At 39.1% G+C, this 23,967-nt stretch overlaps 1 protein-coding gene across 1 annotated transcript; it reads right to left on the reverse strand.

Moving 5' to 3' along the window:
* Positions 1 to 7,602: 7,602 nt before the first annotated feature.
* On the reverse strand, positions 7,603 to 21,291 carry LOC144963415 (calmodulin-like). The gene is made up of 5 exons (XM_078897419.1): positions 20,800 to 21,291; positions 14,430 to 14,460; positions 10,457 to 10,600; positions 9,381 to 9,623; positions 7,603 to 7,947 (listed from the first exon to the last, which is right to left on the reverse strand). Exons 1-5 carry the CDS (start codon positions 20,800 to 20,802, stop codon positions 7,919 to 7,921), a joined length of 450 nt encoding a protein of 149 aa, XP_078753545.1. The 5' UTR covers positions 20,803 to 21,291; the 3' UTR covers positions 7,603 to 7,918.
* Between the last annotated feature and the right edge of the window lie 2,676 nt (positions 21,292 to 23,967).

Genomic DNA, 23,967 nt, shown 5'->3' on the forward strand with positions numbered 1-23,967 from the left:
AATCTGTTTGTCAGGATAAACAAAGGGTAAACAGTTGCATGTTTCGTGAAATTAAAGTGAGATTATGTGATTTGAGAAAAATAAAAATGCCAACCCTCCTCCCTTCCCTCTCCCCCCCCCCCCCCCCCGCCCTCCCAAACATCCAAGTAAAGAAAAAAAACGAAAAAGAAAACAACAAAACTACATTTTGAAAATATAAATGAAAAAAAAAAAAAAATCAAACATAAAGACTCCTTTTCTCATGCCAAGCAACTTAAAAAACAAAAAACAAAAAAACAAAAAAAAAAACATGCCCCCCCCCTACCACTCGCGCCACAAAAAAAAACAAAAACAAACAAACACGAAAACAAGAACAATCTCAACCCCCCCCCCCCCCCCCCACCCTCCTCCCCGCAAAAAAAAAAAATTAATCAAAAAATAACAACGCTGTTTTAGAATTTGGATTTAAAAACGCCAAATTGGCAATCTCAGCTACAATAGGAAAGGATGTCCTCACAGACTGTGGTGGTGGCGGAGGTCGCGCTAGTGGCTGACAACAGTCACCATTGTCACTGACAGAACAAGAGTTAGAGGACCGGACGGGGGAGTTCGCGGCAGCCAGGCCAAGCAGGCCACGTTGACACCTAATAATGTTGCTTTTTTGGGGGGAGGGGGGGGGGGGGGGGGGGGGGGGGGGGGGGGGGGGTGATTTTTTGCGTCTCTGCCTCTTTAGTCTCTTGTCTCTCGTCTTTTGTGCGCAGAGGGGGGAAACGGAGGGTGAGAAGTGAGAAAAAGGAAAGGAAAGGAAAGGAGACTGAGTGGAGATAAAGTAATATAATATAAATAGTAGGTGGAAAAAAGTTGTAGACGGAGGGGAGAGGGTGTGTGTGTGTGTGTGTGTGTGTGTGTGTGTGTGTGTGTGTTGGGGGGGGGGGGGGGTTGTGAAGAGGATGACGAAAAGGAGGAAGAGGGTAAGTAAAGGATGAAGAAAAGAAAGAGGTGGCTCTATGAGTTGATAAAACTTACAATAAATAAGGGGTTGGCGATTTGGAATCGCCAAAGAAAATTTGAAGTTTCCAAAAAGAAAAAAAAAACCCCAAAAAACCCTTGAGCTTTCATATAGAGCAATATCCACTAAACGTGCTCAAAGCGCTTTAAAAGGGGTCCCTGGCCAACAGCAGCACGTAACATGTAGAACGTGATATAACGCCTGTTAGGCGATTTTACATTTTTCTTTGGTCAGAGAAAACGCTGTAAATGACCAGGTACTCATTTTAAAACCAGAGTACGGTGAGAGAATGTGAGTAAAGAGCCTTTTCCAAGGACTCAACTATGCGTCGAGCGAGGCTCGAACCCAGGACCTTCCGATCCGAAAGCGAGTGTCATACCACAAGTCCACGACATAGTCGCACACAGGGTATTGTTCAATGAAGCAAACAAGGCAAAAAGTATCTTCCTCTTTAAGTCACTACATAAGTGACAAAAAAACAACAAAAAAAAAAACAAAAACAAAAAAAAAAAAAAACAGCAGATTTCTACGCGTCTATGATGAAAATACGACTAGCAGATTTTGAAAGTAATCTCCTCAAATACAGTGGACCTCGCAGTCAGCGAACTCGATAACGACGTCAAATTCAATAGGGACTGACTGTTCTTTGAACATTCCCTTCTATTATATAAATTAAAGATACGAGTAAAACTCTAACAAAATGAATAATAAAATAAAACAAAACAAAACAAAAATAAAACGAAAAAGAAAGGGGAACATGAAGCACGTGAAAAAAATCAAATAAACTAGCATGCGCGGAAAGAGTGTGAAGAGGATGACGAAAAAGGAGGAAGAGAGTAAGTAAGGGATGAAGAAAAGAAAGAGGTGGCTCTATGAGCTGATAAAACTGACAATAAATAAAGGGGTGGCGATTGGACACATTAGAATCGCCAAAGAAAATTTGAAGTTTCCAAAAAAAAAACAACAAAAAAAAAAAAAAAAATAAAACAAAAAAAAAAAACAAACCCTTGAGCTTTTATATAGCGCAATATCCACTAAACGTGTTCAAAGCGCTTTACAAGGGGTCCCTGACCAACAGCAACACGTAACATGTAGGACGTGACATCACGCCTGTTAGGCGATATTACATTTTTTTTTGGTCAGATACAACGCTGTAAATGGCCAGGTACACATTTTAACACCAGAGTACGGTGAGAGAATGTGAGTAAAGAGCCTTTTCCAAGGACTCAACTATGCGCCGAACGAGGCTCGAACCCAGGCCCTTCCGATCCGAAAGCGGTTGTCATACCACAAGACCACATCTTGGAATATGCCAGCTTGGTTTGGGACCCATTTCATCATACCCAAATCGAAGAACTTGAGAAAGTACAAACACGAACTGTGAGATTTGCATGCAAAAACTACCAGCCATAATATGTAGATTCTGAAGAACTTTTTAAAAGTATGGGCTGGAAAACTCAACGACGCAAAAAGCAAAACAAAACCAAACCAACCGACCAAAAAAAAAACAAAACAAACAAAAACCCAAACATTAAACCCCCCCCCCCCCCAAAAAAAAAAAACAACAAAAAAAAACAAACCCAACAACCGCCCCCCCCCCAAAAAAAAAATTAATAAAAATTAAAAAACAACAAACAAACAAATTAACAAAACAAAAAAAGAAATAAAAAAAAAAAAGAAAGAAAAACCAAACAAACAAAAAACACCAAGCTGGTTGCGATCCATAAAGCTCTCATAGCAAAAAGAAATATCCTGACACTATAACCAGTGAGCACCCAGCAGTGAGAGTTTCAAAAGGGGTCTCTCGTCTCTCGTCCTCCACATCAGCGGAGACTGAAACGACCAGACTCCCGGCGGCCATACAAGTCTTCCCAATTGCTGAAGTTTCGGCATGAAGAAAGGGAGAAGGAGCAGAACGCTGTTCATCACCAGGTACTCATTTACACCCGAATACGGTGAGAGAATGTGAGTAAGGACCTTTTTTTCAAGGAATCAAAATTGCGGCGCCCAGAGCGGGACTCGAACCCAGGACCTTCAAAACCGCAAAGTGCCTCTGAATCTATCTTTGGTGCTATAAATAAGAGCAAATCTCTAAATTGATGATACGGTGTCGTGGTTTTGTGGTATGAAACTCGCCTTCGGACCTGCAACCCGATTAAGGGCTAACCCACACCGTAGACTGAGGGCTAACCACACCGGAGGAGACTGAGGGCTAACCCACACAGAGACTGAGGGGTAACCACACCGTGGACTGAGGGGTAACCCATACCGTAGACTGAGGGCTAACCCACACCGGGGAGACTGAGGGCTAACCCACACAGAGACTTAGGGCTAATCCACACGGAGACTGAGGGCTAACCCACACCGGGGAGACTGAGGGCTAACCCACACAGAGACTTAGGGCTGACCCACACGGAGGCTGAGGGCTAACCCACACCGGGGAGACTGAGGGCTAACCCAAACAGAGACTGAGGGCTAACCCACACTGAAACTGAGGGGTAACCACACCGTAGACTGAGGGCTAACCACACCGGAGGAGACTGAGGGCGAACCCACTCAGAGACTGAGGGCTAACCACACCGGAGGAGACTGAGGGCTAACCCACACCGTAGACTGAGGGCTAACCCACACCGTAGACTGAGGGCTAACCACACCGTAGACTGAGGGTTAACCCATACCGTAGACTGAGGGCTACCCACACCGGAGGCTGAGGGGTAACCCATACCGAAGACTGACTCCGACGACTCGGCACTGTCGTCCTCTGCCGTCCACCGGATAAAGACGTCGGGCACGGACAAAATACCTTAGTAATACCAATAATAATAATAAAGAGATGAGCAGCTAGACCTACCCATACCAATCTCGAGAAAAAACGTCAGAAAACGTCGGGTGCGTGGTACGGGGAGTTCTAGCGGGTCTTCTCTTTATTCTTAGGATTTTGTCCGTGCCCTACGTCTTTATTCGGAAAACGGCAGAGAACGGCAGTGCCGGGTCGTCGGAGTCAGTCTCCTGTGTGGGTTAGCCCTAACAGCACGCTTACTACATCAGTGGGGACTTGCCACATGTCCAACATGTACCCGTTGTGATAACGAGCCCGAAACCGCAGAGCATCTAATTGAACGGTGCGTTGTGACGAAGCTTACGGGCGGAATTGCAATGGTGCACGAGTGCGGTACGGAATTTGCAACTTGGGTCGATCGTCATAGACGCTGCTGCCTTCGGACCGGCAGGTCACGCTGTTGGCAACGAAATGTTGAGTCCTTGGAAAAGGGTTATTACTCACATTTTCTCATTGCACTTGGGTGTAAAATAAGTACCTGATCGGTATCATCGTTGTCTATGTCGAAAAAAATAAATAATAGCGCTTCAAATGTGTCAAAACCCGTTCTACATGTTAGGTGTTGTTGTTGGCTTGGTTTTAAAGCGCTTTGAGCACATATAGTGGATATTGAGCTATACAGATGCTCAAGTTTGATTTTCTCGGTCAGACTAGAACAGCCGACCAATGCCCTTCCGATTGCCAATCAGGCATCACCCCCTCATTTACGTCACAGAGAGGATTGTCCTCCTTTGACATTAGCACAATAAAGAAAATTATTATGGCTATAAAAACATTTAACATCTGGCTACATTGGCCATCTGCGTATCCTGTACGATTTCCATTTTGGCCCGTTCAGTTTACATCAATTTTGATTGTTTTTAGCGCCGGCTTGTAGGCTTGTCGTAAAAATATGATACGATTCTTTCATCTAGTTGTATTTATTAAACAAGTTATTTTTGTCCTGTCCAATAACACTACGAGCTTGTGAGTATGTGTTTTTTTTGCACGATAAAAATATAGCGAGTTTAATAAGTCGTAAAAAGAGATGAAAGAATACGTTTATTCCACCCCTCCAAGTAAGATTATTGGAGGTTTTGTGATCAAATGGTATGGTAATCGAACTTCTATCCACCATAATGTGCATCTTTCTCCTTCGGCATGAATGACAATTTGACCCCAAAAACTAAAAACGTTGGATTTGTATTCATGCGCACCAAAAGATTATTTATAATTACCAATCAGCTGTCTTTTACGCCTTATTTCACACCAATAATATGTGCGAATATTATATTCTGCAATTGTTGAACATTTTTTAAAAAATTCAACGCGTTCAAAGCATTATTCAACGATTACGTATTTACTAAGAAATAATAGCGTTTTCTTAATGAGAGGGGGGAAATATTGTTGGTTTTCCCCTTCTCTGCACGCCCCTTTCCGTCTTCTACAGCATACACAAAATAAAGGAGTCCCTCGATAGTTCAGTTGGCTAAACACTCACTTCACACGCAACGTGATAAGATCAATCCCAGTTGAAGTCGATCGATCGACAGACAGACACACACACACACACACACACACACACACACACACACAGAGAGAGAGAGAGAGAGAGAGAGAGAGAGAGAGAGAGAGTGGGAATGAGAGAGAGAGAGAGAAAGAAAGAAAGAGAGAGAGAGAGGGAGAGAGAGAGGGAGAGAGAGAGAGAGAGAGTGTGAGAATGAGAGAGAGAGAGAGAGAAAGAAAGAAAGAGAGAGAGAGAGGGAGAGAGAGAGGGAGAGAGAGAGAGAGAGAGAGAGAGAGAGAGAGAAAGAGAGAGAGAAAATACAAAAAATTAACAAAAAAAGACCCATGACAATCGCCCCCCCCCCAAAAAAAAATACAACAACAAAAAACCCCCCAAAACACATAAAATTAGAACAAAAACAAAAACGGAAGACATATTCATGTTTTATAGGCTCATTACCTGTCACCATTCCCCGCCACATAACTGCACATCCTTGACATATCAAGCTCCTTCTATTTTGGCCAAATGTCATTTATATCACTTATCGATCGATAAAGATAAAACTTCAATTTATTGGAAATTCTCACATCTGACATTTCTTTGAAGTGACAGACCTGCAACTCTTTGATAAGTTGAAGGTCATAAAAAATCATTTGATATTTGAAGGAAGATTTCTGTGGACAAAATCAGAAAAACGTGTTTTTATCAAAGGTCGGCAGACAAGTCGTGTCGCTTTCCTTTTCAATTTATGACCCACTAGTATCATGTTGAGTCTATTAGATCTGTATCTGTATACTATGTTGTTTTTTCAGCCGCGTATTATTCTGAAGGTGTCCAGGATTCTCCGAAAGACAAAGCTTTAATTAGAGGGTGATGGGGATTGCCTGAAGCCTGGGGTCGATACATTAAAAAACAAGACAAAAATTTGAATGTAGAAGGGCTTCGGATTGTAATAATACAAACAAGTAATTGACATTTCGGATATTCGGTCCTCGTAAAACTGAGTTGACTGAACTTTCAGCCAATTTTTCACTTGGCTTCTTAATCATCTTCAAAGCGATGTCTCCTCATTGCCTCATTCAGAGGACCAAAAAGATGGAAGCCTGAAAGTGAAAGTGCAAAGTCTGGTGAATGCGGAGGGTGAGACAGCGTCGTCTACCGATTACTTCCCTTTTTCTGACACTTGTTTGTGGAAGGACATTTTCATGAAGAAACAATACTCGTTCCATCTAGAAATCCGGTCTGACTCGACGAATTCTTGCTTTCAGTCGCTTCAATGTCTATTTTAGGTACCTGTTACCTCATCAAGAGAAGTTCTTCTATCAGATCTGATCAATGCTTCTGTCTTTATTTGATTCACCAATTTGTGACTGCTTGCACGGCGACCATCACAAGATTTGTCAGATAATGACATGGTTGAGGGGGTTTCAGTGTAAGTATTGGATTGCATCTCATTTAATTTTCTTCTAAATGACGAGTTACTGTTCAACACACCTAAAACTCTGCCTCTTAAATGCCTGAGTTATTAAAACTTTCTCAAGGCGTTTAAAAATGTTACTCCAGGTTTCTTCTTCGAAAACAAGAAATTCAATGACAGCTTCATGTCGCTGACGGACATTCGTGGGGCTCCGAATTTGAACTGTCATAACTTTGTCAAAATTTTACAGAATCAAAATAAATTTTCAACTTTTGGTTTAAAGAGTACATGTATAAATTCAATTGAGCCAAATATTTCGTCCCATGAAAAATAACTGAACTCAGTCCTATTACTTTTTTTTACCCACCCTCGTAACAATCCCAGCTACCTAAATCGTGCTTAGATGGAATGGGAAGGTGGAGGGGGGGGGGGGAGTTGAGGTGGGGAGGGGGTCAGAAAAAAATCCCTACTTCATCCTGGAGCGCTTAGAGTCTGGTTTCTCAGAGTTATAGCGCTATATAAGTTTTCAGCATTATTTCAGCATTAAGTTAAAAACTCAAGGTTTCAGTTTCTCACCGACATAATACCATTTTGAGCTGAATGGCCACAAATATATTCGGGATTGGAAACTTTTATTAAAATCTTCAATTCATACGTCACAAGTCTCACACCTTCTCTTTTGTTTACAAATAAACGAGATTTGATTTCGAAATAAAATTATGAATAACAATGTGAAAATGAATGTAAGCTTCAATTTAAAATACGAAACGAGATAAAATATTAAATTGAAGCTTACATTCAAATTCACATTGTTATTTATTTCTTCAAGCTTCGAGCAGCAACATTTACATTAATAAAATGATAACACAAGATGGTTATTTTTTTTTTATTAAAAAAAAGAGTTTTGCTACTCAAAATATTAAAATTGGAATATAAATCATAATAGTATTATGTTGGATTTAGCATAATGTCCAGGTCAGTTTGATGTGTTCATCTTGAAGCACGTCCTTCAACTGGAAATGGGGACGATGACGTCATGTATGTATCATCAATCAACCAAGGCATACATGGAAAATATAACGGTGACGATGCGGTGATGGGTGTGTTGGTTGTGGTGATAACTGCTGGTGTGTCAGTTGGATGGAATTATGTACAATATAATATTATAGCTATACTTGTAAAAAATCTCTATTTTGATGTCATCATCTTCACAAATTCTGTGGAGTGGAAGAAAGAAAAAGAAATTAGGATTTCTGACAAAAACAAAACAAAATATAAAAAAAAAATAAAATAAAAAATGAATATACAAAAACAAAAACAAAAAACCCCAAAAAACAAAACAAAAAAAACCCATAAAAAACAACTAAACAAACACCCCCCCCCAAAAAAAAAAAAAAAACAAAAAAAAAAAAACAACAGAAAACAGAACAAAACAAAACAAAACAACAAAACAAAAAAACCCCAAAAAATAACAAAAACAAAACCCCAGCATATTTTGCTTCATGCCTGTTACATATATGAGATTAAGATCTGAAAAATGTGGTGTATAAAACAGTGCTAGACAAAGCAATAAAGAAAAATACAAGAAAAAGCCATCCCCAAAAATCAGCATGCCACGACTGGGGATCGAACCTCCAACCTTCTGCTCAGCGGTCAGACGTGCTACCATTACATACACTGGTAGCATGGTAGCACGTCTGGCAGGTAATCAGAAGGTCTGAGGTTCGATCCCCAGTCCAGGCAGGCAGTGTAATGGTAGCATATCTGACCGGTGAAGTGTTGCTGTTGGCTAGGGACCACTTGCAACTGCTTTAGTGGAAATTGCGCTATACAAATGCTCACCTTAATTAAACTTAAAGCTTTAATGGCCAAAATATGAAATTGCAAAGTACGACAGACCAGATTTATTGTGTGAAGAGCAACTGTTCCAAGTAAATGAAACCCAATCACATCGAATTCGACCATGTCACTTTGTCCCCGTCTCGTGACTTGTGTATCGCTGTCTAATAATAGAGCATTTACACTAGACCATTTATAAAGTGCAATATCCACTACAGGTGCTCAAGGCGCTTTACAACGGATTCCTAGCCAACAGGGACACTTTACGTTTAGGACAAGACATGGCGCCTCTTAGGTGATATTACAATATTTCCCCCGAGACTACACGTTAACGGCAAACTACTGTTTTTACACATGAGTACGGCAATAGAATAAGAAAAGAGCTTCTTCCAAGGACTTAATTATGCGCCGCTCAAAGCTGGACTCAAACCCTGGGACCTTCCAGTTGGGAAGTGAGTATCAAATCACAAGACCCATATAGCCGCATAAAATATGAAACTTCTCTGAAGACATGGGTTTTGGGTGTTTTGTCAATGTGAAAATCTCTTGAATCTCTCGATAGAACGATATTTGATTTCTTAAAATGAACATTTATATAAATCAAAATCCACAACATTAATAGTTCAAAGTACACGAAGCCCAACTACTTCGCCTTCGACCATGTCACTTCGACCCAGTCTGGTGACTGTTGTGTTGATGTCTAATACGTCATGCTAGCTTATTCCAATAACGTTGATATTCCATGAAAGTGGACACATAACGAGTTATCATGAATAATTTACTCAAATCGGCCATCCATCCGTCCACTCACCATCATAGTTGACCTGTCCATCCCCATCAATGTCAGCTTCTCTAATCATCTCGTCAACCTCCTCATCTGTCAACTTTTCTCCCAAGTTGGTCATCACGTGACGCAATTCAGCGGCGGAAATGAAACCGTTGCCGTCTTTGTCGAAGACTCGGAATGCTTCGCGGATTTCTTCTTCACTGTCCGAGTCCTTCATCTTCTTGGCCATCATGGCGAGGAACTCTGGGAAATCAATAGTTCCGTTTCCTGTAAACATAAAACACATCAAAACAATTTGATTTCGATTTCCAATTCATTAGGTTAGTAAGCTTTCATTCAAATTCTTTTGAACGACTGAGACCGACGTGCACACATTTGCAGGTCTGATAGACAAACGCAATTATGGGATTGATTTAATAGGGAATGAGATTAGCGGAAGAGTAGCGTCCCTTGATTGGACGTCACCCATAGTCTGTGACGTCACCGTAGTCTGTAGTGTTTCATTCATTCTGTTTTGTTGATTAAAGAGAAACCCGAAACGTCCATTTTATCGTATATTTTTCGTATATTAAATTGAAGCTTACATTCAATTTCACACTGTTATTTATTTCTTCGAGCTTCGAGCAGCAACATTTACATTTTCTATTTTGTCTGGCACTGTTTAATAGGTTGATTTTGATCTTGCAACAACCCCTGCTTCAACTTTTCACTACACGGTCCAAATAATCTTGAAGATTTACAGCTTGTTTCGAGGGCTGATAAATAAATAAAATAAAATAAATAAAATTCCCTTTATTCATCCCACAGGGGGAATTTGTCTCTAGGATCTATTCCAAGGGAAGATTGGAATAACCCAGGCGTCAGCCGCAGTGCAGCGCCGCAAATTGAGCTAGGGTGAGGTGACTTCTCAAGGCCACACAGCGCAGCGGCAAGTGATCGAACTCGGCACCTTTCGGCCTTTCGGGTACGAAGCAAAGACCGTACCGCTGAGCCACACTGCCACCCAAAAAGCTTTCACTTGATGATCCCCCACTAGGCGTCTCATGATTCGACTAGTTATGTTGTATCTTTTGGTCTATCTAACCCAGCCTAAAACTTACCGTCAGCATCGACTTCGTTGATCATGTCCTGGAGTTCAGCCTCTGTAGGGTTTTGTCCCAGAGATCTCATGACGGTTCCCAACTCTTTGGTGGTGATGGTGCCGTCGCCATCTTTGTCGAAAAGGCTGAAAGCCTCTTTGAATTCTGAACCAAGACAGAAAAAGAAGAATATATCATTATGAGCTTTCTTTCAGCTTAGACAATGATCTAAAATTGAAATAATTTGGGCATTTCAAAGGACAGGGAACACTCTCGGGAGAAGCCAAAAGGCGTGCGAGAATCCGAGCATGTCGACAAAAATCCGAAGCTCAAGGTAGGTCACGATTTATTATATCTTATCATAATGGCCTACACAGTGGATCTATTAAAGAAAGCTGACTGCACTAGCAATGAAAGCCAAATAATAATAATAATAATAATAATAATAATAATAATAATAATAATAATAATAATAATGGTATAGATTTATAGTGCGCCAAACATCCCTTCTTCAGGAGGGCTCTGGGAGCATAACATAGATTAAGCCCTAACACAGTACACGACCAACGCTAATTATACACATAATCAAAAGAAAGCCTGTCGAAATAAGATTGTCTTCAATCGACGCTTGAATTCCTCTAGTGAAGACGAAAAACGTATCTCTAGTGGTAGTAAATTCCACAACCTTGGGGCAGAATGCTGAAAGGCGCGTTCACCAAGAAGATGGAGTTGGCTGGGTCATGTGGCCAGAATGGAAAAACGGTCATTTCCCAAGACAGCCTTGACTGGACAGCAGATGGGAAGAGAAAGCGGGGAAGACCCAAAGAAACCTGGTGAAGGACCATGGAGAAAGGATTAAAGGAAGAAGGCCTGTCCTGGAATACAGCCACCGCAAAAGCAGCCGATCGCAAAATGGAGATGTCTGGTGGATGCCCTATGCGCCTCAAGGCCCGAAGAGGATTAAGTAAGTAGTAAGTATCATAATGGAGATAAGCCCCAAACACGGTATGTATCTCTAGAGATTTAAAAAGTAAGAAACCAAGAACAGTCAAATTTTGATTGCTGATTGGGAACACTGAAACGCTGAAACGCTGAGAGCGGTAGCTACATGATTAAAAATAGTGTTTGTTTCTTCACAATTGGAATAACAATTCTAAATTATAATTATATATTGGATTCAATTGTCTGATGTCACGCCGCCAGCAACGGCTGCTATCGTGGTTCTAAACAAAGAAAGTCGTTACTTTTTATTCTTCATGCTGGCTAGAACTTTTCATTTGTCTTGTGATCAGAATGTGTAAAAGTCAAAACGTTGATCAGATTTTTAATCGTCATTGTTCCGATAGTTTAGAGCCAGTTACTAAGTTACCATGCGTCATTACGAGGAAAGTGACGTTACGACTGTTGAAGCGTATTGAACGCACGAATAACTAAAGATAACAGCGCACAACGCTGGGGCCAGAGTTTCGCGATCTTTTTTCACCCACGCTGTCCTTGACCACGTTGAAACCATTCATCTAGCTATTTCTCATACAATTCAAACACAAAACGACTAGATTTAGAATTGGAAATATTGAGCATCAAATGCTTTTATGCAAATTTCGTTTCAGCAGGAGATCGAGAACTCTGAATAAATATTTGAAAAGGCTTGTAGTTGAACGTTGCCTTTATGGGGGTAAACAAATTATAATAGAGCATTAGAGTTGCCAGTGGATACAAATAACTCTGAAGAGCACACGCCCCACAAGCAAAGGGACCGATATCAATGCTAAAAGTGTACTCCAGCTGTTTTCCGATCCCCTGTCCACACAGAAGTGGTTTGTTACCTGGGTCTGATAGATCTGGCGGAAAGTACTTTACAATAGACCAGCGCCCTATCCAAATGGTAACAGGCAATTCGTATTTTCCGATTTACGCGATGGAAATAGAAATAATCAGGATAAACTGTGACTCCTTGGGCTTGATTATGGCTCTTAACGATTACAGCCTGACGACACATCATTAACATGTTGACGGGCGTGTTCTGGAAAAAAAAAAAAACTCGTTAAAAGGTGAGTGAATGAATGAATGGCAAGACGGCAAATAACAGAATCGGCAAGTCTTGTAGTGGTGCCTGAATGACTCTCTACGATCCTCCTGTGACCACAGGCTTCCTATAAATCCATCAATAATAAATGACCTATGTTGTGTGAATATGGCCAAACATCGCCAAAACGCTTTTTCATTATTTTGGCCACAAAACTTTTCTTCATTATATTATATCAAACGATTAGAATCTCCCTCTTCCAACTCAACTTATTAAACATTCTTACTGAATGCTAAAACTAAAATGCACTGCAAATGTACATTATTACAATTTAACAAGAAAAACTTACACTATATCAATCGATTCGATTAAAATAAACCCCCCCCCCCTCCCCCCAACTCGACTTGTCAAGCATTCTTCTCGAGACTTTATGCGAATACCGCCATGCACCGCCAAGCCAAAAGGTTTTAATTTTTTAATTTTTTTTTTTTACATTTTGACCAGGAAACGTTTACTTCATATTATATTTTATATGGGTCTATCAAAATGAACCCCCCCCCCCCCCCCCCTCCAACTTGGCAAAAATTCTGGCCCTCTGGAGTTTAAGAATTATTGGCAAGCTGGGAGGTTATTTTAATTGATCGATAAAATTTTCTAGCCAAAATGTGAAAAGGCATTTTGACATAGTACGAAGTATGGACAATAAGGAACGATTTTCCGATCAAATCCAATTCTCGATGGTAGGATATGAATACAGGAGAGCAAGGCCGATACTTGTACGTAGGAGTTTTATTAATGATTCTATTGTTCTCATTTTTAGCATATTTCCAAAATTTTACATTCTCCAATGGGTTGCATGCAGAATATTCTGCTTATTCGTTTTATCTAAAAAGGCCACGAGAAGCTAAATTTACATGACATGCCGTTCAAATCGCATGTTAGACGTCCTTTATGTACCAGTAACCTTGCACACAAATTATATCAATCACTGCCTTTAGCCAAGAATTATGGATCGAATCTGATCAGGGTAGATAATGCGTGTAAAGTGTAAAGTACTCTCACATGAAAATCAGAAATTGTAAATGCGCCTAGAGCTTTATTGTATAGAGGAGTGGGCGCAATATAAATAAATTTCATTATTATTATTATTATTATTATTATTATTATTATTATTATTATTATTATTATTATTATTATTATATTATTATTATTATTATTATTATTATTATTATTATTATTATTATTTATTATAATATTATATTATATTATTATTATTATTATTATTATTATTATTATTATTATTATTATTATTATTATTATTATTATTATTATCAATTCTTTGATTCTCTGTACTCATCTTTGAGTTTGATATCCAAAGTTGTGACATCATTAGGAAAAAAAAAGAAAACAAAACAAAAACAAACCAAAATAAAAGACAGAAATGAACAAAAAAAAGTTACAAAATCAGACAAAAGATCCAAACAACCACACAACCAAAAAACCCCCCAAAAGTAGTACAAAAAATTGAGCTTTTAAATAGCGCAATATCCACTTAACGTGCTCAAAGCGCTTTACAAAGGGTCCCTGGTCAACAGCAACATTTAACAGGTAGGACGAGACATGACGCCTGTTAGGCGATATTACAATTTTTCGGGCAAAGACAACGCTGTTAACGGCCAGGTACTCATTTGACACCTGAGTACGGTGAGAGAATGTGAGTAAAGAGTCTTTTCCAAGGACTCAAGTATGCGTCGAGCGAGGCTCGAACCCAGGACCTTCCGATCCGAAAGCGAGTGTCATACCACTAGACCACATAGCCGCACAAGTACTGACATAGCCGAGTAGTACTGAGTACGGGGACAGGATGTGAGTAAAGAGCCTTTTCCAAGGACTCAATTATGCCAATAGCGAGGCTCGAACCAGGGACTTATAGGTCGAAAGGCGAGATGTGAAATATAAGATACGTACCGGCAATCTGTTCCTCTGTCAGTTGATCTGCCTGGAACGACAAAAAAAAAAAAAAAAAAAAAAAAAAATAGAGAAAAAAATAACTAAAATATACGGTCCCAGGTTTGAGAGTTCTGGCCAGGAGCACGGCCATTTTAATGGATCGATTTTTGAAGGACGCGCTTCCGGCCAAAATTTATAAATAGGTACATGCATTTTCAGAGTACGGTAGTAGTAGTAGTAGTAGTAGTAGTAGTAGTAGTAGTAGTAGTAGTAGTAGTAGTAGTAGTAGTAGAAGTAGTAGTAGTAGAAGTAGTAGTAGTAGTAGTAGTAGTAGTAGTAGTAGTGGTAGTAGTAGTAGTAGTAGTAGTAGTAGTAGTAGTAGTAGTAGTAGTAGTAGTAGTAGTAGTAGTAGTTGTAGTAGTAGTAGCGACTTAGTTAAAATACTCACAACATCCGCCAGCCGTATCAAAACACAAAACGATGTGTAACCTTGAACGTTTATAGTATTAATTGATACCATAATATAGTAAGAACTACTCATAAAAATGGCTGGCTAAAAATGATTTAAAAAAAAAAAAGTGCTGAGAGACTTCAATTTGGTTATTCCATTATATTTCAATAATAGATGTTTGCAACAAGGAGATGTTCAACGAGCCTCTTTATGCGTGCAAAACCATAAATTCCTCTTTTAAGTCAAGATAGTTGTACTTCTGTATAACTGCGGCACTTGGGCGTTGACAAAATCCGAAGAAGAACATCTGGATGCCTTCCATCGCACACAGCTAAGAAGGGTACTGGACATCAAATACCCAAAAAAGATCTCAAATGAATCACTCTATAAGATCACAAAAGAAAGACCAATCTCCCTTGACATTTTACAGCAACGATGGCAACTTTTCGGTCACATACTACGCAGGGACAAAAACATACCAGCTAACCAAGCCATGTCGGGATATTTCCAAAAACACGGGAACCTTTTCAGAGGAAGACCGATCACAACACTCCCTGTGATCCTAAACAAAAACGTCACAACACTTGGACAAAGCATTAGTCTCATAACGGCAGGGGACCTTAAAAATCTGACCCTAGCAGAGGACCGGCAATATTGGAGACACCTCACACAGGAAATACTGGAAACAGCCAAGGCGACCCGATCTTTCGGTCGAGACGCGAAAGGCATCTAAGTCAAGTAAGTCAAGTTGTATCTAGATAGTGCTAAAGTTGTGTAAGTAGGATAAATTGCTTTTGCCCTTTCATATTATTAAATATCCTAGAGATGTTTGCTACTTTTCATAATTGGAAAAAATGTATTAAATATGAGCATGTCTAAATAGTTGCATTCAATTATCTTTAAAATGCAAAAACTAAAAAAAAAAACATTAGCTTTGATACTACGACAATAATTTGTCTCATAAAAAAGTAATAAATAAGCATGGGGTGAAAGTAACCCCGGGTAAACTACGGATATAGTCGGTGTTAGGGTTGAGTGAGTTAACAGTCGCGCTCTTGTGCACACGATGTATAATTATTACACCTAATGGTATCATTCAATTCAATAGGCTTGAGAAAATAATGCTTGTTGTGCATCTTTATATATATACACAACACACACACACACACACACCACACATATATATATATATATATATATATATATATATATATATATATATATATATATATATATATATATCAAGGACAACTATACAGTATAGTAATCCTTGATATATATATATATATATATATATATATATATATATATATATATATATATATATTATGTCCATTTATCATTCTATAACGTTATGTTATATTAAACAGTATTATGTAGTATCGGTATTTATAATTCAACGATTCTGTACTGATTTGTATCGTTATCACTCGGGCAAAAAGATATAATATACAGATTATGAATTGAACGTAGGCCGCAGATTCTCTTGAATGTGTCGAATTGAGCGTCTCAGCATAATAATGTGCATAACAGGTTGTTTGCTGTAAAGTGTTTAGCCGTCGCCATCGTTAAGTTATAGATAGAATGCGCTTGGCCAAGGAGTTCACAACATTGCCATCCGGAAGTATAACGGACCAACACACAAACTCTGTGTAACCATGAACTTTTATAGTCTGGTTAATACAGTTTAGTGAGAACAACTCACAAACGCGGATGGCAAAAGCAATAACAAAGGCCTGAGTGACGTCATCTTCGAACTATCTATTAACCAGACTATAAAAGTTCATGGTTACACAGAGTTTGTGTGTTGGTCCGTTATACTTCCGGATGGCAATGTTGTGAACTCCTTGGCCAAGCGCATTCTATCTATAGATAGAAAGCGCTTGTCTAAGAAGCTCATAACATTGCCATCTGGAAGTATAACGGACCAACACACAAAAATGTGTGTATCCATGAACGTTTATAGTCAGGTTAATACAGTTCAGTGAGCATTACTCATAAAAGTGGATGGCAAAAAACAATAACAAACACATGAGTGATGCCATCTTCAAACTATCTATATTATGTTGCATTTACGAATTTTCGGACTGCACAAATTATCAAGTAGTTGACCCACAATTATCACTAAAATCGAATTTTAAGGAGAGAATTGAAACTCATATAAAATACCCGTGTTCAAGATAATCTATAGATATATTTTTTATTGATATGAAAAAGACAATGAAACTTGGGCATTTATATAACTCAACATTCACTAAACGCGCTCAAAGCGCTTTATAAGGGATCCCAAGACAACAGTGACACTTAACATGGAGGTCGAGACATGACGTCTGTAAGGCAGGGTTATATTTTTCGAAATAGATAACGCTTTTATCGACCAGGTAGGTACTTATTTTACCCCCGATTATGGTGAGATAATGCGAGTAAACAGTTTTTTTCTATGGATTCAGCTTTGCGATGCTCAGAGTCAGAGAAAAATCCGGGACCTACTGGTGCGGCTATGTGGTCTAGTGGTATGACACTCGCTTTCGGATCGGAAGGTCCTGGGTTCGAGCCTCGCGCTCGGCGCATAGTTGAGTCCTTGGAAAAGGCTCTTTACTCACATTCTCTCACCGTACTCATGTGTAAAATGAGTACCTGGCCGTTAACATCGTTGTCTTTGTCCGAAAAATTGTAATATCGCCTAACAGGCGTCATGTCCCGTCCTACATGTTAAACGTTGCTATTGACCAGGGACGCCTTGTAAAGCGCTTTGAGCACATTTAGTGGATATTGCGCTATATAAAGCTCAATTATTTTTTTTTGAAGGGGAGTGTCCTGCCACTTGACCACCAAGCCACAAAACCTCTTTTGAAACCAGTGAACTGTGACTCTTGGAGAGAGACTGGGAGTGAGATATATATATAGAAGGAGAAGAAGAAGAAGTAGTAGAAGAAGAAGAAGAAGAAGAAGAAGAAGAAGAAGAAGAAGAAGAAGAAGAAGAAGAAGAAGAAGAAGAAGAAGAAGAAGAAGAAGAAGAAGAATAAGAAGAAAAAGAAGAAGCTTTTCGGCCAAAATGTAAAAAAGTATTTTGTCAGTGCACGACACCCACGATCCTACAAGGGTTACGCACATCGATCAAGAATCGATTCTAGTTGTTTAAAACGGTAACCGATTCATTTTTAATCATGGAGAATAAAACAAAGGGCAGACAATACAATTGAAATAGTTGGGTCGATATCACCGTTGTCGTGCTTTCCTTCTCGTACAAAGACATGGCTGGTGTATGGATTGATGCTTGCAAACAAATATACAAACACACGCAATGAATGGCTACACACACACACACACACACACACACACACACATATATATATATTATATATGTGTGTGTGTGTGTGTGTGTGTGTGGAGTGAGTGAGAGAGATAGACAGATAGATAGTCAGATAGATAGATATATAGGTATTATATATAGATAGATAGATAGATAGATAGATAGACAGATAGATAGATAGATAGATAGATATATAGGTAGATATATAGACATATAGATAGATAGATAGATAGATAGATAGATAGATAGATAGATAGATAGATAGATAGATATATAGATAGATAGATAGATAGATAGATAGATATATAGATAGATAGATAGATATATAGATATATCTCCTCTTTGACTCAATAAATCTTGTTGAAAAGGAAAGTTTACTTCCATAGAGCCTATATTCAGGATTTAGGAGCATTTTTGGATCACGCTGATGGCAAATTATTTATTTCTAAAGCTATTTAAAGTGGATTTTTCTTTTATTCCCCTTGAAAACTATGATTTTTTGAAATTTCACGTTGGCAGCTCTGAATAAGTGTTAAAGATTTTAAGCTCGATGTTTGTGGAGATGCTGGTAATAGAAGTGTGATGTAAAATGTATGGTTCCAATCTCATTTTACGATAACTACTATGTTACCAGTGTGCATCTTGTGCGGGTGTGTCTATGTCAATATTGTATTGTTATAAATGTGTAACCAAATGACAAATTGCCACTTTTTTGGGGACAATAAAGATATATTATTATTATTATTATTATTATTATTATTATTATTATTATTATTATTATTATTATTATTATTGTGAGTGAGTGTGTGTGTGTGAGTGAGCGTGGCCTTCGTAAAGTTATGGCCTGATACTGACCAAAAAATGACGTCAAAATGCCAGTCTTTTGCCACAAAAGAAAACAAATCGTGAGTTGTATTCACTAGTTCAACCAATGAAATAACTTGTTTCCATGAGCTCTACTAACGATAACTCACTAGGCGGTGGAAAAACCAAATAATGACGTCAAACTGCCAGTCCTTTTGGATTTCAGTATCAGGCTATAACATAACGATGGCTACGGAGTGAGTGTGTAGGAGTGTGTGTTATGTGCGTGTGTTATGTGTTTTTATGACGGTCGTCATCATTTGATTGAACATTCATCATAATATGACGTCACAGCGGTCATTGAACTACGGATGCTGGCTCGCCATAGGCCTACAACATAGTTGTCGTCTGACAACATGTCATGGCACAGTAAAGTAAGATGTATGTGTGTAGCTACATTATTGTTGGACATCGGCCGGTCGTGTCATGTCCATTGACGACTGCTGTGTTGACAAACAAACCTAATCCGTACAGCCCATGTTAATTTTTGTCAACGGGCACAGAGCGTAGCCATCGTTATGTTATAGATAGTATGCGCTTGGCTAAGAAGCTCATAACATTGCCATCCGGAAGAATAACGGACCAACACACAAAACTGTGTGTATCCATGAACGTTTATAGTCAGGTTAATACAGTTTAGTGAGCATTACTCATAAACGCGGATGGCAAAAAACAATAACAAAGACCCGAATGACGTCATCTTCGAACTATCTATAGCCTGATACTGAAATCCAAAAGGACTGGCAGTTTGACATCATTATTTGGTTTTTGCACCGCCTAGTGAGTTGTCGTTAGTAGTGATCATGGAAACAAGTTATTTCATCGGCTGAACTATTGAATACAACTCACGATTTGTTTTCTTTTGTGGCAAAAGACTGGCATTTTGACGTCATTTTTTGGTCAGTATCAGGCCATAACTTTACGAAGACCACGCAGAGAGTTACAGTTAATTCTAAAAACTATAGATAGTATGCGCTTGTCTAAGAAGCTCACAACATTGCCATCCGGAAGTATAACGGACCAACCAACACACACAATTCTGTGTAACCATGAACCTTTATAGTCTAGTTAATACAGTTTAGTGAAAATTACTCATAAACGTGGATGGCAAAAAACAATAACAATGACCCGAGTGACGTCAACTTCATTCTATCTATAAACAGTTTTATAACTTTTTTTTTTTTACAGATTGAAACTTGCAAACTTTTTTAGATTAAGGGTAATTCTATTACCCGTTGACTCAAATAATTATATTATATGAAATCTGCCAAATCATAATGGTGGGTCATTTGATGTTGGAAAAATCTCTATCTGGTCGCCTGTTGCACATTAATTTGCGTGCATCCACCAAGCGGACTACAACAACAACAACAACAACAACAACAACAACTACTACTACTTCAACAACTACTAGTAGTAATGTAGTAGTAGTAGTAGTAGTAGTAGTAGTAGTAGTAGTAGTAGTAGTAGTAGTAGTAGGTAGTAGAGAAGAAGAGAGAAGAAGAAGAAGAAGAAGAAGATGATGATTATGATGATGATGATGATGATGATGGTGGTGATGATGATGATGATGATGATGATGATGATGATGATGGTGGTGGTGGTGGTGATAGAGATGCTCTTGGCGGTATTGATGATAACAGCAATAAATGTAATAACGATAATGAGAAGTTGGAGGACGAAAGAGATAAGGTCGATCCGTGAAAAACGATTAAAGTGATTTTATAATATCTTGAGATAAGTATAGCACAACAACCTACCATTATTAGAACGCCTGTTAAGAATAATTGGGTTTCTGGTTGTCTGAATAATAATAGTAATATCTAGAATATACTCCTTCCTTTTTTGAAATGCAATACGGATTTGTGTCACCGATACAAACAAGACACTCTGGGTTAATGAGCACAAACAAACACCTCCTACTACCTCGTTCCTCCCTCTCTCTTGTCTTCTTTTGACTGCAACTACCTACAGCAGCAGCAGCAGAAGCAACACTTCACTGATCACAGTAGTGTGGTAGTTGATGTGATGGTGGACGTAGTAGTAGTTGTAGTAGTAGTCGTAGTAGTAGTAGTCGTAGTCGTAGTTGGCTAGTTGACAGCAGAGATCATTGAAAGAATGATGATGATGAATAATAATAATATAATGAGCGGATGAAGAAGAAAAGAGCGAGAGGAAAATAAGGCGAGTTGACAGTAGCAATAATTATAATTATTGAGTGTAATGACGGTTATAATGATTATGGTGATAGTGGGTGGGGGAGAGGTGATGGTGGTGGTAGGTGTGTGTGTGTGTGGGGGGGGGGGGGGGGGGGGCGGAGGAGAAGGAGAAGGTGGTGCACAAGGAGGCGTGTTGTTGATTAGTTTATTGAATGTCGGGAATCGGACATCAGCTCTGTCCGACTCTGAAAAGACAATTAAAAAAATTTGGCCAGAAAACTCGTCCTTCAAATAACGACCGATTGAAATGACTCTCATCTTTTCAAACACTCTCAAACCTGGGACTTCAAGTGAAGTCTCAAGTTTGGGAGCTTTTGACAAGTTGAGGGTCATTGTAATCGATTTTTATCTCAAGGACGAGTTTTCTGGTCAAAATTTTTTTAATGTGTTTTTTTTTAAATAGTCCGGCTTAGCTTCGATTGTACATCGGTTGTTCTTGCTGATCATTCTCACCTCAGTGATTGGAAAAATGAGTGTGTATGTGTATGTGTATGTGTGTGTGTGTGTGTGTGTGTGTGTTAGGCAGGGAAGGGGCGGGAGGAGGGGGGGGGGTAGTTATGTAGATGTGAGAGGGCGGTTGTCGTTGACGCATTATGACAACCCCAGTCAATCCTCTGTGTATTTATTTCCCCTTGTATATTATATTATATTGCATTTTCTGTCTGAACTCGAACCAGGTGGTTTGCCGATTTGAATTAAACGTCACGTAACACACCCGAGGGCTGACACTGACACCCAATACCGTGACGAAGCCCTCCACTGTAAAACATTTTACTTACTTCTTCCACCCTCACCCCCCCCCCTCCCCCAATCTCTCTCTCTCTCTCTCTCTAATTCTCTCTCTCTCCCTCTCTCATTCTCTCTCTCTCCCTCTCTCATTCTCTCTCTCTCTCATTCTCTCTCTCTCATTCTCTCTCTCTCATTCTCTCTCTCTCATTCTCTCTCTCCCTCTCTCATTCTCCCCTCTCTCTCTCTCTCTCTCTCTCTCTCTCTCTCTCTCTCTCTCTCTCACGCACACACACACCAAACACAATTATAATAATCTTCATACAGTTGGCTTCCGCACCCGTTTCATAGAATCACTTCTACAAGAACCAACCAATCTAAAGAAACTTCCTCAACAAACACTTGTAAAGAGCCCACACCGACTTTCTCTTGACAAAACTCATTAAACATTTTTTGGCAAGAAATCCTTTTACTTGAAATATCGATCAACTTATCAAAAAGTTTCAAACTTGACACTTCTGTTAAGTTTCAGGATTGTGACAAAAACCTTCCCCCCCCCCCCCCCCCCAAAAAAAAAAAACAAAACAAAAAAAACAAAACAAAAACAAAACAAAACAAACAAAGACAAAACAACTTGAGCATTTATATAGCGCAAATCCACTTAATGTACCGTACTCTGGACAATCTCATATTCAAAAATTTGGCTAGAAAACCCGTCCTTCAAATATCGATCGAGCGAAGTCCCAGGTTTGAGAATTTTTACCAAGATGAGGGTCATTTAAATCGATCAATATTTGAAGTACGAGTTTTCTGGCCAAATTTTTAAATATGTTTTTTTCCCAGAGTACGACAGAAATATGCATTATAAGGAATCCCCAGCCAACACCAACACTTAAAAAATTGAGCTTTATTAAGCGCAATATCCACTTAAATGTGCTCAAAGCGCTTTAAAAGGGGCCCCTGGTCAACAGCAACATTTAACATGTAGGACGGGACATGCCGCCTGTTAGGCGATATTACAATTTTTCGGACAAAGACAACGCTGTTGATGGCCAGGTACTCATTTTACACCCGAGTACGGTGAGAGAATGTGAGTAACGAGCCTTTTCCAAGGACTCAACTATACGCCGAGCGCGAGGCTTGAACCCAGGACCTTTCGATTCGAAAGCGAGTGTCATACCACTAGCCACGTTAGCCGCACTTAAAATCTAAGTAGAAACATGACGTCTGATTATAATCATTTCCGACAGAGTCAACGTTGTTTACAGCCAGGTACTCATTTTACACTTGAGTACAGTGAGAGCATGTGAGAAAAATATTTTCCAAGGACTCAACTATACGCTTCTCTGCTCTGAATGAGCACGGGTCTCGAACACTAAACCTTCCGTTCCGAAGACGAGTGCCATACCATTAAACCACATAGCCGAACAAGCTATTTTTGACAAGTCAGTTGTCATAATCTTGATCTTGTTGTTGTTTTGTTGTTTTGTATTTAAGGGTTTTACGGCGCTTGCAACACATTTAGGTTATATCAGCGCCAGTAAAAAGGAAGGAAATGGGATAGTAAAAAGTTCTAGAATTACAATTAAAGCACCCAAGAAAAAGTAAGACATAGGGGAACTGGGAACATATAGGGATCAGATGTAGATTCCAAGAGCACACTATCAAAGTACTTAGTTTGAGACCACCTATGTAACTCTCATCTGGACACAAGATCTATCAATATTTAAAATAAAGATTTTCTAGTCAAATATGAATAAAAATGCGTCCTGTCAGCGTCCGCACCCAAAGTCCATATTATAGCTTGATCTTGATCTTTTGTCATTTCAATAGTGCCATTTTCTGAAGAAAGAAAAAAAACAACAAAAAACCCAACATATTTTTAAAAGTTTGGCCAGAAATCTCGGCCTTCAAATATGATTAAAAGATTAAACTGACCCCATCATATCGTAAAAAAAAAAAAAAAAAAAAAAAAACCCATAA

The sequence above is a fragment of the Berghia stephanieae genome, chromosome 1 (genome assembly GCF_034508935.2).
Source record: "Berghia stephanieae isolate SIO BIC M18660-M18661 chromosome 1, UCSD_Bste_1.3, whole genome shotgun sequence".
NCBI classification, from domain to species: domain Eukaryota; kingdom Metazoa; phylum Mollusca; class Gastropoda; order Nudibranchia; family Aeolidiidae; genus Berghia; species Berghia stephanieae.